General features: G+C 48.7%; 1 protein-coding gene across 2 annotated transcripts in view; it reads left to right on the top strand.

The window, feature by feature from the left end:
• The first annotated feature begins 1,674 nt into the window (after positions 1 to 1,674).
• The window catches only part of LOC122746903 (zinc finger protein 420-like), a 28,858-nt gene continuing 19,222 nt past the window's right edge, over positions 1,675 to 11,310 (top strand). Inside the window, exons 1-2 of one of the 2 annotated variants that reach the window (XM_043992986.1) lie at positions 1,675 to 1,793; positions 9,883 to 9,977. In XM_043992986.1, coding sequence (XP_043848921.1) covers positions 9,942 to 9,977 — 36 coding nt within the window. In that variant the 5' untranslated portion in view covers positions 1,675 to 1,793; positions 9,883 to 9,941. The remainder of the gene's footprint in view (positions 1,794 to 9,882; positions 9,978 to 11,310) is intronic. The other variant, XM_043992987.1, reaches the window with a different exon arrangement.

Genomic DNA, 11,310 nt, shown 5'->3' with positions numbered 1-11,310 from the left:
AGCTCCACCATGAGAAGGCCTCTGAGGGCAAAGCCATACAGCTTTTCTTTGGTGTCAGGTGTTGTGGGAAGAAGAGGGGGGAAGCTGGCTCTCTCGTGCTCTTTCCTCAGGATTCTGGTGGAGAAGGGAGCTAGAAATGCGCTCTCACTTTAATAGATAGATGTATCTAAGCCTTTCTCTTTCTTTTCACCCTTATTCTCCTTAATAAATGCTTAAAAGTCTAAACTCTTGCTAAAGTTTATGATTCATTGGGGACTACTTATTAGATATTTTAGACAGACTAGCTAGAATTTTAGCCCTTTACACTGACACTCCCCAATTAAAAATTGGTCCCTACACTCTGAAGAGATATTTCCTCTACAATACTTTTAAGGGCCACCTCAGATAACATTTCCTTCATGAAATCTTTGCTGTTGCCTGTCTCAGGAATAGTTGTATGCATCATGTGTGTATCTTTTACATCTCAACTTCTATATTAGTTTGCAGACTTCTTTAAAAAATGCAGTAAAAAAGAGTACAATATTTTAAATATTTGTGTGTCCTATCCCTTTCTTATCATGTAAGCCCCTGTGAAGATGGGCCCCTTTCTTTCTTTTTTTTTTTGCTGAGCAATGAGGGTTAAGCGACTTGCTCAGGGTCACACAACTAGTAAGTCTCAAGTGTCTGAGGACAGATTTGAACTCAGGTCCTCCTGAATCTAGGGTTGGTGTTTTATCCACTCTACCACCTAGCTGCCCCTTGATGGGGCCTTTTCTTATCTAGATTTTGTATCTTTCCTAGTGCCTAGTGTAGTGATCTGCACACAGAAGTCACTTAATAAATGCTTATCCAATTTAACTGAAGTTTTTGTCTGCTGTCCTCTTCTTCTGGGGAGCTTCCCTGCTCTCTAGGCTTGGAGAAGGAAGGGATGACCTTTGTCTCCCATATTAGACCTATCTTTCAAGGTGAAAAGTGTCCCCTTGGGCTCATCTTTGACACATGAAAAGAGAGCCAATATCAGGACTCCCAAACAGAGCAAGGCCCCCAAGAGCCTGCAGAGAGTCCCCAGGCAGGGGTCACTCAATGACCACAGGGCAGTCTTGTGGTTACATGAACACTAGGGTCAAGGGACTGGAGGGTAAGAGGTCCAGGGGGCTACCCTCAAGTGATTCTGCCCAGGGCTTCATATCAAATTTTTGGAGTTGTCTCAGATACACAGGGCTTAGTGCAGTGCCTGGCATATAGTGGGCACATAATAAATCCTCATTGCTTCGCTGGATTGACTAGTTTATTGGAACAGATGCACGGAATGCCCACTTCACTGGGCCAGGAACTTTATCCAGAATCTTTCTCCTGTCAGATTTGCCCCAGGGTGGCAAACTCTGCCAGGGGGAGTTTTCTCCTTATTATTTTTTTTTTCTCTTTGGTTTGGTTTTGGAAAGGAGGCCCGCTGAGACCCCTGGGCAATGAAGGCCGTTAATCCCACACCAGGTCAAGATCAGTGATGGGGGAATCAGTCCTTGAGGTTGCACAAGTAGCTAGCTCTCAATAAATACCCCTGTAGTCCTTGTTTTGTGCGCCTGCGTGGAAGTAGGCTGAGGACTTCATTTCCCAGAACCCATTGCAGTCACTAAGACTCCATTTCCCAGAGTCCCTCGGAACGGGTAGGCTCTGTTCGCCGCCCCTCAGCGCCAAGAAGCCCAGTGCGGACCGTAGTGTTTCGGAGCCAGGCGGCGTTTGGAGGCTCAGTGAAATCGAGGCTCGGTCGGGCCCTGGTGCGTGGGGCGGCTCGGACGGAGTGAGCGAGGGAGCGGGTCAGTGCGCAGGCGCAGACACGCAGGTTCTGCTTGGGCTGCGCCTAGGGTTTTTTCCGTGTGCGTAGACGTGTAAATTGGGGAACGAGGGGGCTCCGAGGGGCACAGGCCTGTTTATCAGGGGTAGCCGGGAGGTGGTAACCCCGACAGGAGGCCGCGCCTGAGCCCGGAGACGGGCATCTCAACTACTGCTGCCGCTGGCGTGAAACGCGGGGCTTTGCGCGCGCGCGCCCCGGACCCAACAGGGCCTGCGTGCGCGCGCCCGCGGCCGCCTATGAGGGCCTGTGCTGGGAGGTGCGCGGCATAAGCTCATCTCTCACCTCCGCGCCTTTGCCTGGGCGCCCCCTCCGCCCGGCCTGCAATCCGCCCCTCTGGCCTCTGGGTGGCGCCCCTTCCTCCCCTTGCCTTTCCCGACCCCCCCAAGCTCCAACCTGTGCAAAGTTGTTGCTTTTGTATCTCCATGTGTTCTGGGGCAGGAACAGGCTTAGACCCCTCCTGCCCCCCAGATCCAGCGTGCATTCCCCCCTGAGCTGGGGGACCCCATCCCCACGGTGCCCCAGATCCACTCCCTGGAGGGTCTTGGAGTCGAGCCTGGGAATGGGCCGGGGGTGGTCCCGAGGAATCGGAGGGCTGGCCCTCTGGGGGGAGGGGAAAGCCTGGCTGTAATGGCTGCCTCCTCCTTCCTTCCCTTTGGGATGGGCTGCTTTGTTACTGAAGAAGACCAGGTGGTGCAGTGGATGGGGGCGCCCAGCAGGGAGTCACAAAGGCGCGTCTTCCTGCCTTCAAATCTGGCCTCAGACATTAGCGGTGTGACCTTGTTTGCCTCAGTTTCCTCATCTGTAAAATGAGCTGGAGAAGGAAATGGCAAAGCACTCCAGGATCTCGGCCAAGAAATCCCCACGTGGGGTCGGCTTTGTCTGAATCCTCGGACAAGCCCCTAAAACTCAGTGCCACAATATCTTCCTTAGTTGAAATGAGGGGGGCAGAGGAAGTGCGCAGATGAGTCTTTGGTCTCTTCTCCTTTCCCCCTTCACTGTGCTTCTCCCCCTTGCTTTCTTCTTCAGATACTTTGTTTATTATTTATTTATTTATTTGTTTGTTTGTTTGCTTATTTATTTATTTATTTGTTTATTTTTGGCAGGGCAATTTGGGTTAAGTGATTTGCCCAGGGTCACACAGCTAGTGTCAAGTGTCTGAGGCTGGATTTGAACTCAGGTACTCCTGAATTCAGGGCCAGTGCTTTATCCACTGTGCCACCTAGCTGGCCCTCTTCAGATACTTTGTGTCGAGCCCTGGGCTGCATTTGTGGGTGTTTGCATCTGTGTCAACAGGAATGTGTCCTATGTGGGCCTAGGAGAGCCCCTCAGCCCCTCCAAAGCTGTGCCCTTGGAGGTGAGCCTTGAGTGCAGGACTGGATGCCCGAGCTGCCTTGTGAGCAGCAGGGCGAGCTTTGCACAGGCTCTTCCTCAGGAAGGCCCCGGGGAGACCACTGAAAAAAAAGAGCAACTCCAGCATCCACCGTCAGTCAGCCGATCAGCCAGCATTTATGAAGTGCCTACCATGGGCCCGGCACTGGGGACGCTGGGGCAGAAGTGACACAGCCTCTGCCCTTGAGGGGTTAAATCCTCATGGGGAGATAACCTAGACATATCTGGTGTTTATAAAACGCATAGAAACCACCTAACAATGATAGCAGGCATTTATATAGTGTCTACTGTATGCCAGACGCTGGGCTAAGCACTTTACAAGTTTTATTGCATTTGATCCTCACAACAGCTCTGGGAGGTAGGTGCTGTTCAGTTCACTTCAGTCACTTTTCAGTCTTGTTGGACTCTTTGTGGCCCCACTTTGGGGTTTTCTTGGCAGAGACACTGGAGAGGTTTACCACTTCCTTCTTCAGCTCATTTTACAGATGAGGAAACTGAGGCAGAGTTAAGTGATGTGCCCAAGGGTCACACAGCTAACAAGTGCCCGGGGCCAGATTTGAACATATGTCTCCCTGACTCAGGCCTATTCTAAACTGCACCAACTAGCTGTCTGAAGCAGATATCAGGTAACTGGGGGGAGTGGGGGAGGAATGACACTAACAGCTGGGAGAGACTTGGTGGCTCTTCAACTGCATCTTTGAAGGAAGCCAGGGCTTCCTAGAGGAGGTGGGACATTCTGGTGTCAGGCAAAGGTGTGGAGGCTGGAGATGGGTTCCTGTGTGAGGTTAGTAGAAGCTGTGTACAGGCAGAGGTAATGAGCTTCGAAAAGGGGCATGGTCGCAGGTTGTGGAGACCTTTAAATGCCCAACAGAGCAGTTATTTATTTATTTAATTCTAGAGGTATTAGGGAGCCACTGAAGGTTTGGGGGGGTGGGGTGACATGGTCCAATCTGCACTTTAGGGAAATTACTTTGGCTGATGTGTGGAGAAAGATGGAGTGGTGAGCTAGAGAGGCTGGAGGCAGGGAGACCAGTGAGAAGGCTGTTGGCTGTTTGAGCTCAGGAGTACCCATCTTGATGAAATCACAAATACCTTTGAAATATGTACACACAGCTCTACAGGCATGCCTCGTTTTACTGAACTTCACCTTCTTGCCCTTCCCAGATTTTTTTTTTCAAAACAAATTGAAGGTTTGTGGCAATCCTCCGTCCAGCGAGACTATGGGCACCATTTTTCCAGCTTTCCTTCTCCAGCTCATTTTACAGAGGAGGAAACTGAGGCAATATCATGTGTTCACATTGTGCCTCTGTGTCATAGTGTAGTAATTCTTGCAATATTTCAAAGGTGGTAAACTTAATCCATAAATGTTGTGTGTGTTCTAACTGCTGCACCCACTGGCCATTCCCCTGTCTCTCTTCCTGTTCTCTGAGCCTCAACAATGTTGAAATTGGGCCACTTAATAACCCTACAATGACTTCTAAGTGTTCAAGTGAAAAGAAGAGTCAATCTATGTGGCAAATTTCATTATCTTATTTTAAGAAATTGCCACCAAAAAGAAAGAGAGAGAGAGAGAGAGAGAGAGAGAGAGAGAGAGAGAGAGAGAAAGAAATTGTTATAGCAAGGGGCAGCTAGGTGGTTCAGTGGATAGAGTACCTGCCCTGTACTCAGAAGGATGTGAGTTCAGATCCAGCCTCAGACACTTGACACTAGCTCAGTGACTCTGGGCAAGTCACTTAACCTTTATTGCTTTGCCACCTCAACCTTCAGCAACCACACCTCCCTGATCAATCAGCAGCCATTGACATCAGAGCAAGAGCCCCCACCATCAAAAGGATTAGGACTCTGAAGGCTCAGATGATGGTTAGCATTTTTTGGGGGGTGAGGCAATTGGGGTTAAGTGACTTACCCAGGGTCACACAGCTAGTAAGTGATATGTGTCTGAGGTCGGATTTGAACTCAGGTCCTCCTGACTCCAGGGCCAGTGCTCTCTCTACTTCACCACCTAGCTGCTCCCAATACAGCATTTTTAAATCAAGGTATGTACGATTCTTTGGACATAATCCTGTTGCACACTTAATGGACTACAGTATAATGTAAATGTAACTTTTATATGCACTGGGAAACCAGAACATTTATGTGACTCACTTTATTGAAATATTGGCTTTATTGTGGTTGTTTGGTACTGAACCTGAAACATCTCCGAGGTGTGCTTGTGTGCACGTGTATACTGTGATTAGTTGGAAAGACACTGTACTTCTTATCAGGAGACAGCTGGGTTTAAAAGTCCTCTCTTCGGGGCAGCTAGGTGGCACAGTGGATAGAGCACCGGCCCTGGATTCAGGAGTACCTGAGTTCAAATCCGGCCTCAGACACTTAACACTTACTAGCTGTGTGACCCTGGGCAAGTCACTTAACCCCAATTGCCTCACTAAAAAAAAAAAAAAAGTCCTCTCTTCAGCACTTAGAACTATGACCTTGGAGAAGTCATTTCCCCTCCTTGTGGAGTCTTGGGATTGTGCTGAGGGTCATTGAGAGAATGTTCCTTAAGCACTTTGCAAATATCTGCGAGCCCTTTATTGTCCAGCTTTTCAGTCAAGTCTTCACTATCCCATTGGGAGTTTTCCTGGCAGATAGTCGAGGGGTTTGCTCTTTGCTGCTCCAGCTCATTTGACAGATGAGGAGACTGAGGCCAACAGTGAAAGGGAGGGTGTGTGTGTGTGTGTGTGTGTGTATCTGTGTCTCTGTGTCTGTGTGTTTGTGTCTCTGTGTGTCTCTGTGTGTGTGTGTGTGTGTGTTTGTGTCTGTGTGTTTCCACATTACTAAAAATACTCTTCTGTCCCCCTCTGAAGGCCCACCTCTCTGGGGTTTCAAAGGTGGTGCAGTCCTGGTAGCCTCAGACGCTTATTTGCTCTGTGACCCTAGAGAAGCCTCCTAACTTCTGTCTGCCTCAGTTTCCTCACCAAATGTAAAATGGGGTTAAAAATAGCACCTGCCTCCCAGGGTTGCTGTTGTGAGGATCAAAGGAGATAGTGCTTTCACTTTACAAATACTATGTCAATACGGCCATTACTACTACCACTACTGCTTCTACTACTACCACCACTACAAGTACCACCACCACCACCACCACCAGGTTAAAAGGCTGCAGCTCAGTCTGGGGGATAGACTCTGTGTGCCTGGTGCCTGAGAACAGGCTTCCTTAGCACGGAGGACAAGCAGATTCTCTCTGAAGCTTGGCCAGTCAGTTAACAAACATTGATTGAATGCCCCAAGCACAGTGCTTGGCTGTTGGGCTGCAGAGTGAGGCCAAAGACGGTCATTGCCCTTGAGGGAGTCAGAGTCTGAAGGGGGAGACCCCGTGAAGACAGCTCTGGACAGACAGGACAAATAGAATAATCGGGCCACCCCGGCGTTAATGGGGATGAGGAAGGACTTCTGGCAGAAGGTGGGAGTTTTGCTGGGACTGGAGGGGGCGGTGAGGAGGCATGGGGCAGAGCCACTGAAAATGTCCAGAAGCCAAGAGATGGACCGGAATAAGCACTTAGTGCACGGAGCCTGCTGTGTTCTGGGTGCTGTGCTAAGCACTCTAGTAAATATCTCATCTGATCCTCGCTGTAACCCCGGGAGGCTGGTGCCGTGATTATCCTCAATTGACAGATGAGCAAACTGAGGCAGGCAGTTCGGGGTCACACACTTAGAGGTGTCTGAGACCAGACTGGGACACCATTCTTCCTGATGCCAGGCCCAGTATGAGTCAGGGGTGGGACTTGACCCCAGGTCTCCCAGGCTCAGAGGCCGGTCCCTCCTGTGTGCAGCTGCACGCATTTGTATCTTTAATGTTCCTGTAAGACTGGAGCTGCTGACTTCTGACCTTTCAGCTCTCTGTCCCAGTGAATCTGAATTAAGTAGAAGTTGAGTGGAAGGTGGCCTCTGAATCTCTCTTCTCTGTCCCTCGTGAAGGCCATCCTTCTCTCCTAGGGCCTGGTCTCTGGCATCAGAGACATAGGTGATTGAAGGCCCCCAGCGAAAGAAGCCTTGCTTTTGAATCCCCATGCTGCGGCTTTCCAGGACCTCGAAGTTAGCCTTTATATCATCCAACCCATCAGAGAGGACCTTCCTGCCCTAAGACCTCCCTTGGGATTTGGGGCCAAAGCTGACTGGAAGGAACAGATCAGGGAGCTGTGAAATGCTGGTGATTTCTGACCCTCCAGCCTGGGGGACAGGCCTGGAGCAAACAGAACACCCAGGAAATGGTGAAAGTGGAGAATAACACCAGTGTGGTGGGGGGAGGGGGAAGGTCATCTGTACAGTGCATTGTGGGAGGAAAAGAGATCTCTAAAGGGAGAGGGTGGGAAGCTCCCTTGCTCCCTGTGTGACATAGGAGCTCTGGTCCCTACCTTCCTGCCATCTGTGTGCCATCCCTATCTTTCCCCTTCACTTCACCTGCCTTAGTTAGCCCTTTGTTCCACATCCCCACTGGCCCTTCCCATCCCACCCCCGCCCCAAAATCCCAAGCCCTTCCCCTCCCCAGTTTCCTGCCTTGACTTTGGGGGTTCCTGCCACCCATCACTTTCATTTGTCAAGACGTTTCCCTCCATTACCTTGTGTTACCTTGGTGAGAGCCAGTGAGGTTGGTCAGGCAGGTCTTGCCAGATCCCTTGTTTGTGAAGGTGGAAATCAAGACTCAGAATTCCAGTGTCTGGCTCTTCATCAGTATCAAAGGTGGAACTAGACTCCAGGCCAGTTTATACCTGATTCTGACCCCTTTCCTCCAGTCTATACTGACTAGACAAAGAAGCGATAGCATATATGGACATAGCATGGAGATGCTGCAGGTTCGGTTCCAGACAACCACAATAAAGCCAATATTTCAATAAAGCGAGCCACACAAATGTTTTGGTTTCTCAGTGCATATAACAGTTATGTTTATACTAGACTTTAGTTTATTAAATGTGCAATAGCATTATGTCCTGAAAACTTGCGTATATACCTGGATTTTCAAAATGCTGTATGGTTTGAAAATGCCAACTATCACCTGAGCCTTCAGAGTCCTAATCTTTTTGCTGGTGGATGGTCTTGCCTCTATGTCAGGGGCTCCTGACTGGTGGCTGCTGAAGGCTGGGGTGGATATCACAATTCCTTCAAATAAGACAATGAAGTTTGCCACATGGATTGACTCTTCCTTTCACTTAAACACTTCCAGGTCATTGTAGGGTTATTAATTGGCCTAATTTTAGTATTTTGGCTCAGAGATGGGAGCAGTCAGAACACATATTTATTGATTAAGCTTGCTGCCTTATATAGCCATGGTTCATTGGCACCCCAAAAGAATTTCAGTAGTAACATCAAAGATCACTGCTCATACATCACCATGACAGATATAGTAGTGGTGGTGGTAGAGCTTGAAATATTGCAAGAAATACCAAAATGCGACACAGATACACAAATCGTGTATATGCTGTTAGAAAAATGGTGTCAATAGACTGGCTCGACCCAGGGTTGCCACAAACCTTGAATTTATAAAACATGCAACATCTGTGAAGTGCAATCACGTGAGGTAAGCCTGTATTTACTAGAGGGCTTGGCCCTGGAAAGCCAGAAGACCTGGGTTCAATTATGATGATGAAGACTAAGGTTTCTATAGCACTTGAATGTTTTCCAAAGCACTTTACAAAAGTGATTTCTTTTGATCCTCACAACAGCCCTCTGAGGTTGGTGTTGTCCTCTTTGTTTTACAGATGAGGAAACTGAGGCAGGCAAGTTAAGAGACTGGCTCAGAGCCTCTCTCACACGCTCCCCTCTACCAAATGGGTCTGATTGTAGAAATGAACACATGCCTTCCTGACTCCAGGCTCAGAACTCTCTCTTGTACCACATAGTAATCTCATCAAGTCATGCATCTGATGCATACTGCCTTTGTCACCCTGGGCAAGACACTGAGCTTCTCCTTTCTTTCTTTTCTTTCTTTCTTTTTTTTTTTTTTGGGTAGGGCTATGAGAGTTAAGTGACTTGCCCAGGGTGACACAGCTAGTAAGTGTCAAGTGTCTGAGGCAGGATTTGAACTCAGGTCCTCCTGAATCCAGGGCCACTGCTTTATCCACTGTGCCACCTAGCTGCCCCCAAGCTTCTCCTTTCTAAGGGCAACTCTCTGAAATGATAGAAGTTTCTGAGAGGGTGTTGCCCTTGTCCCTTGTCTCATTTCCTGTGTCCATGAAGTGACAGATCCAGGCCTTCTCCCACTCACACTGACTCTGGTAGGAAATAGAGGCTCATCCTGTGAAAGTTTTCTCTGAAGAATCCAGCCGATTGATTCACCTACTATGGAAAGGGGAAGGCCTTGGGGAGATGTGTGTTTCTCATGAAGATGTGATGCAGACAAGGAGAGCTTGAGATGTACACTGAGGGTCATGGAGCCCGTGGGGCTGAGGCTGTGAGATGAAATCAATGTTTCCTGGTTCCCAGACTGGAGCTCAGTCCCTTGGCAGCTGCTGTAACCCCAGGGCTAGTGTACTCTGCCGATTTGGGGGGGAGATTGGGGTGGGGGAGTTCATCAGGAGGGACCACGGGTTTTCACACCTCACTGGTGTATGGGGAATTCAGCTCTGGAGGCTATGGACGCTGCAAAGCAGAACTATGTTCATGACTTCCTTTTTGTCTCACAGCTCTGCTTTCTCAAAGTGTGGGCCTTCTTCCAGAAAAGAGGCAAGAGGGGAAAGGAAGGATGGCTTCTGTGCTCCTGGCAGCAGCGAGGTCCCAGGTGAGTCAGGCTTTCTTCCCTGAAACGCGGTCTCATCTTCTGGACCTTGGACACATTTCTTTCTCTCATCCTTGGTTCCACCCTGACTCAGCCAGGCATCTGAGCCCCAGAAAGCCCTGGCTGTTCTGATGGACAACTTGACATTGATAGCATTAATCCACCCTCCCTGATTTACCCGCCCAGGCAGGTGCGTACACTCGGCAATCTTCTCACAGGATCTCGGGGTTGGAGAGGCCCTCAGGTTCTGCGGGCCGTCCTGCTGGCGAACAAGAATCCCACTGACAAAATATGGGACAAAAGGACGTGCACTGGGTCTGGTGTGACCTGATCTTGGGGGAGCCACTGGTCTCCTTGGCCAAAGTACATACACAAAACATTTGAAAGTCGTGTATTTCTTTTTTTTTTTTTTTTTTCAGTGAGGCAATTGGGGTTAAGTGACTTGCCCAGGGTCACACAGCTAGTAAGTGTTGTGTCTGAGGCCAGATTTGAACTCAGGTACTCCTGACTCCAGGGCCGGTTCTCTATCCACTGCGCCACCTAGCCGCCCCCGTGTATTTCTTTTATAGACTTGACATCTTTCTGTCCCTCCTATCTCTGAGTCATTCTCAAGGTGAGAGAGATAAAGCTGGAGCAGCTTTAGAGGCATTCTGGGCTGTGTGTTTGGTGGATGTCTGTCCTCACATTCAAGTAACCCCAAACCTAACAGGGACATCTTCAATCTACAGTGCCCTAGGACAGGGCTTCTTAAACTTTTTCCACTTGTGAGTCCTTTTCGCCCAAGAAATGTTTACGTGACCCCAGGTATATAGGTCTATAGAATAGGTATACATAACCTTTACTGTTGCCACCCATGCAGTTGTGTGACCCCATATGGGGTCATGATGCACAGTTTAAGAGTTAGGCTCTAGGATCAAGCTGTCAGCCAATCAAATACTATCTAATGGTTAGATTGGGGCTCTTAGCCTGGGGTCCACTAATCCTCAAGGGATCTATGGATGGATTTTAGAGGCTCCATGTATTTGAACAAGAACAAATATCTCATCTTTTTTTTCACTATCCTCTGATGGAAATTTAGCATTTCTTTCAGTTATAAATGTAGACAACAAAACATGATTCTGATGAGTCCATAGGTTTCACCAAATTGCCAAAAGAGTCTGTGAAAGGTTCAGGACCCCTGTGTTAGATGAATTAGAGCAAAAGGTATAAAAAGTCTCTAGAGGGCCTTGGATAGTCAGTTCTTTCTGACCATCAGTCTTTCTGACAGCGTTATTTTAGGACTGTTGTTCCACTTTTGTACTGTCTATCACTTGCATCCTTTCTAGATGCTTGTCCA

This window comes from Dromiciops gliroides, chromosome 3 (genome assembly GCF_019393635.1).
Source record: "Dromiciops gliroides isolate mDroGli1 chromosome 3, mDroGli1.pri, whole genome shotgun sequence".
NCBI classification, from domain to species: Eukaryota; Metazoa; Chordata; class Mammalia; order Microbiotheria; family Microbiotheriidae; genus Dromiciops; species Dromiciops gliroides.
This window is presented reverse-complemented; position numbering and strand designations above follow the sequence as displayed.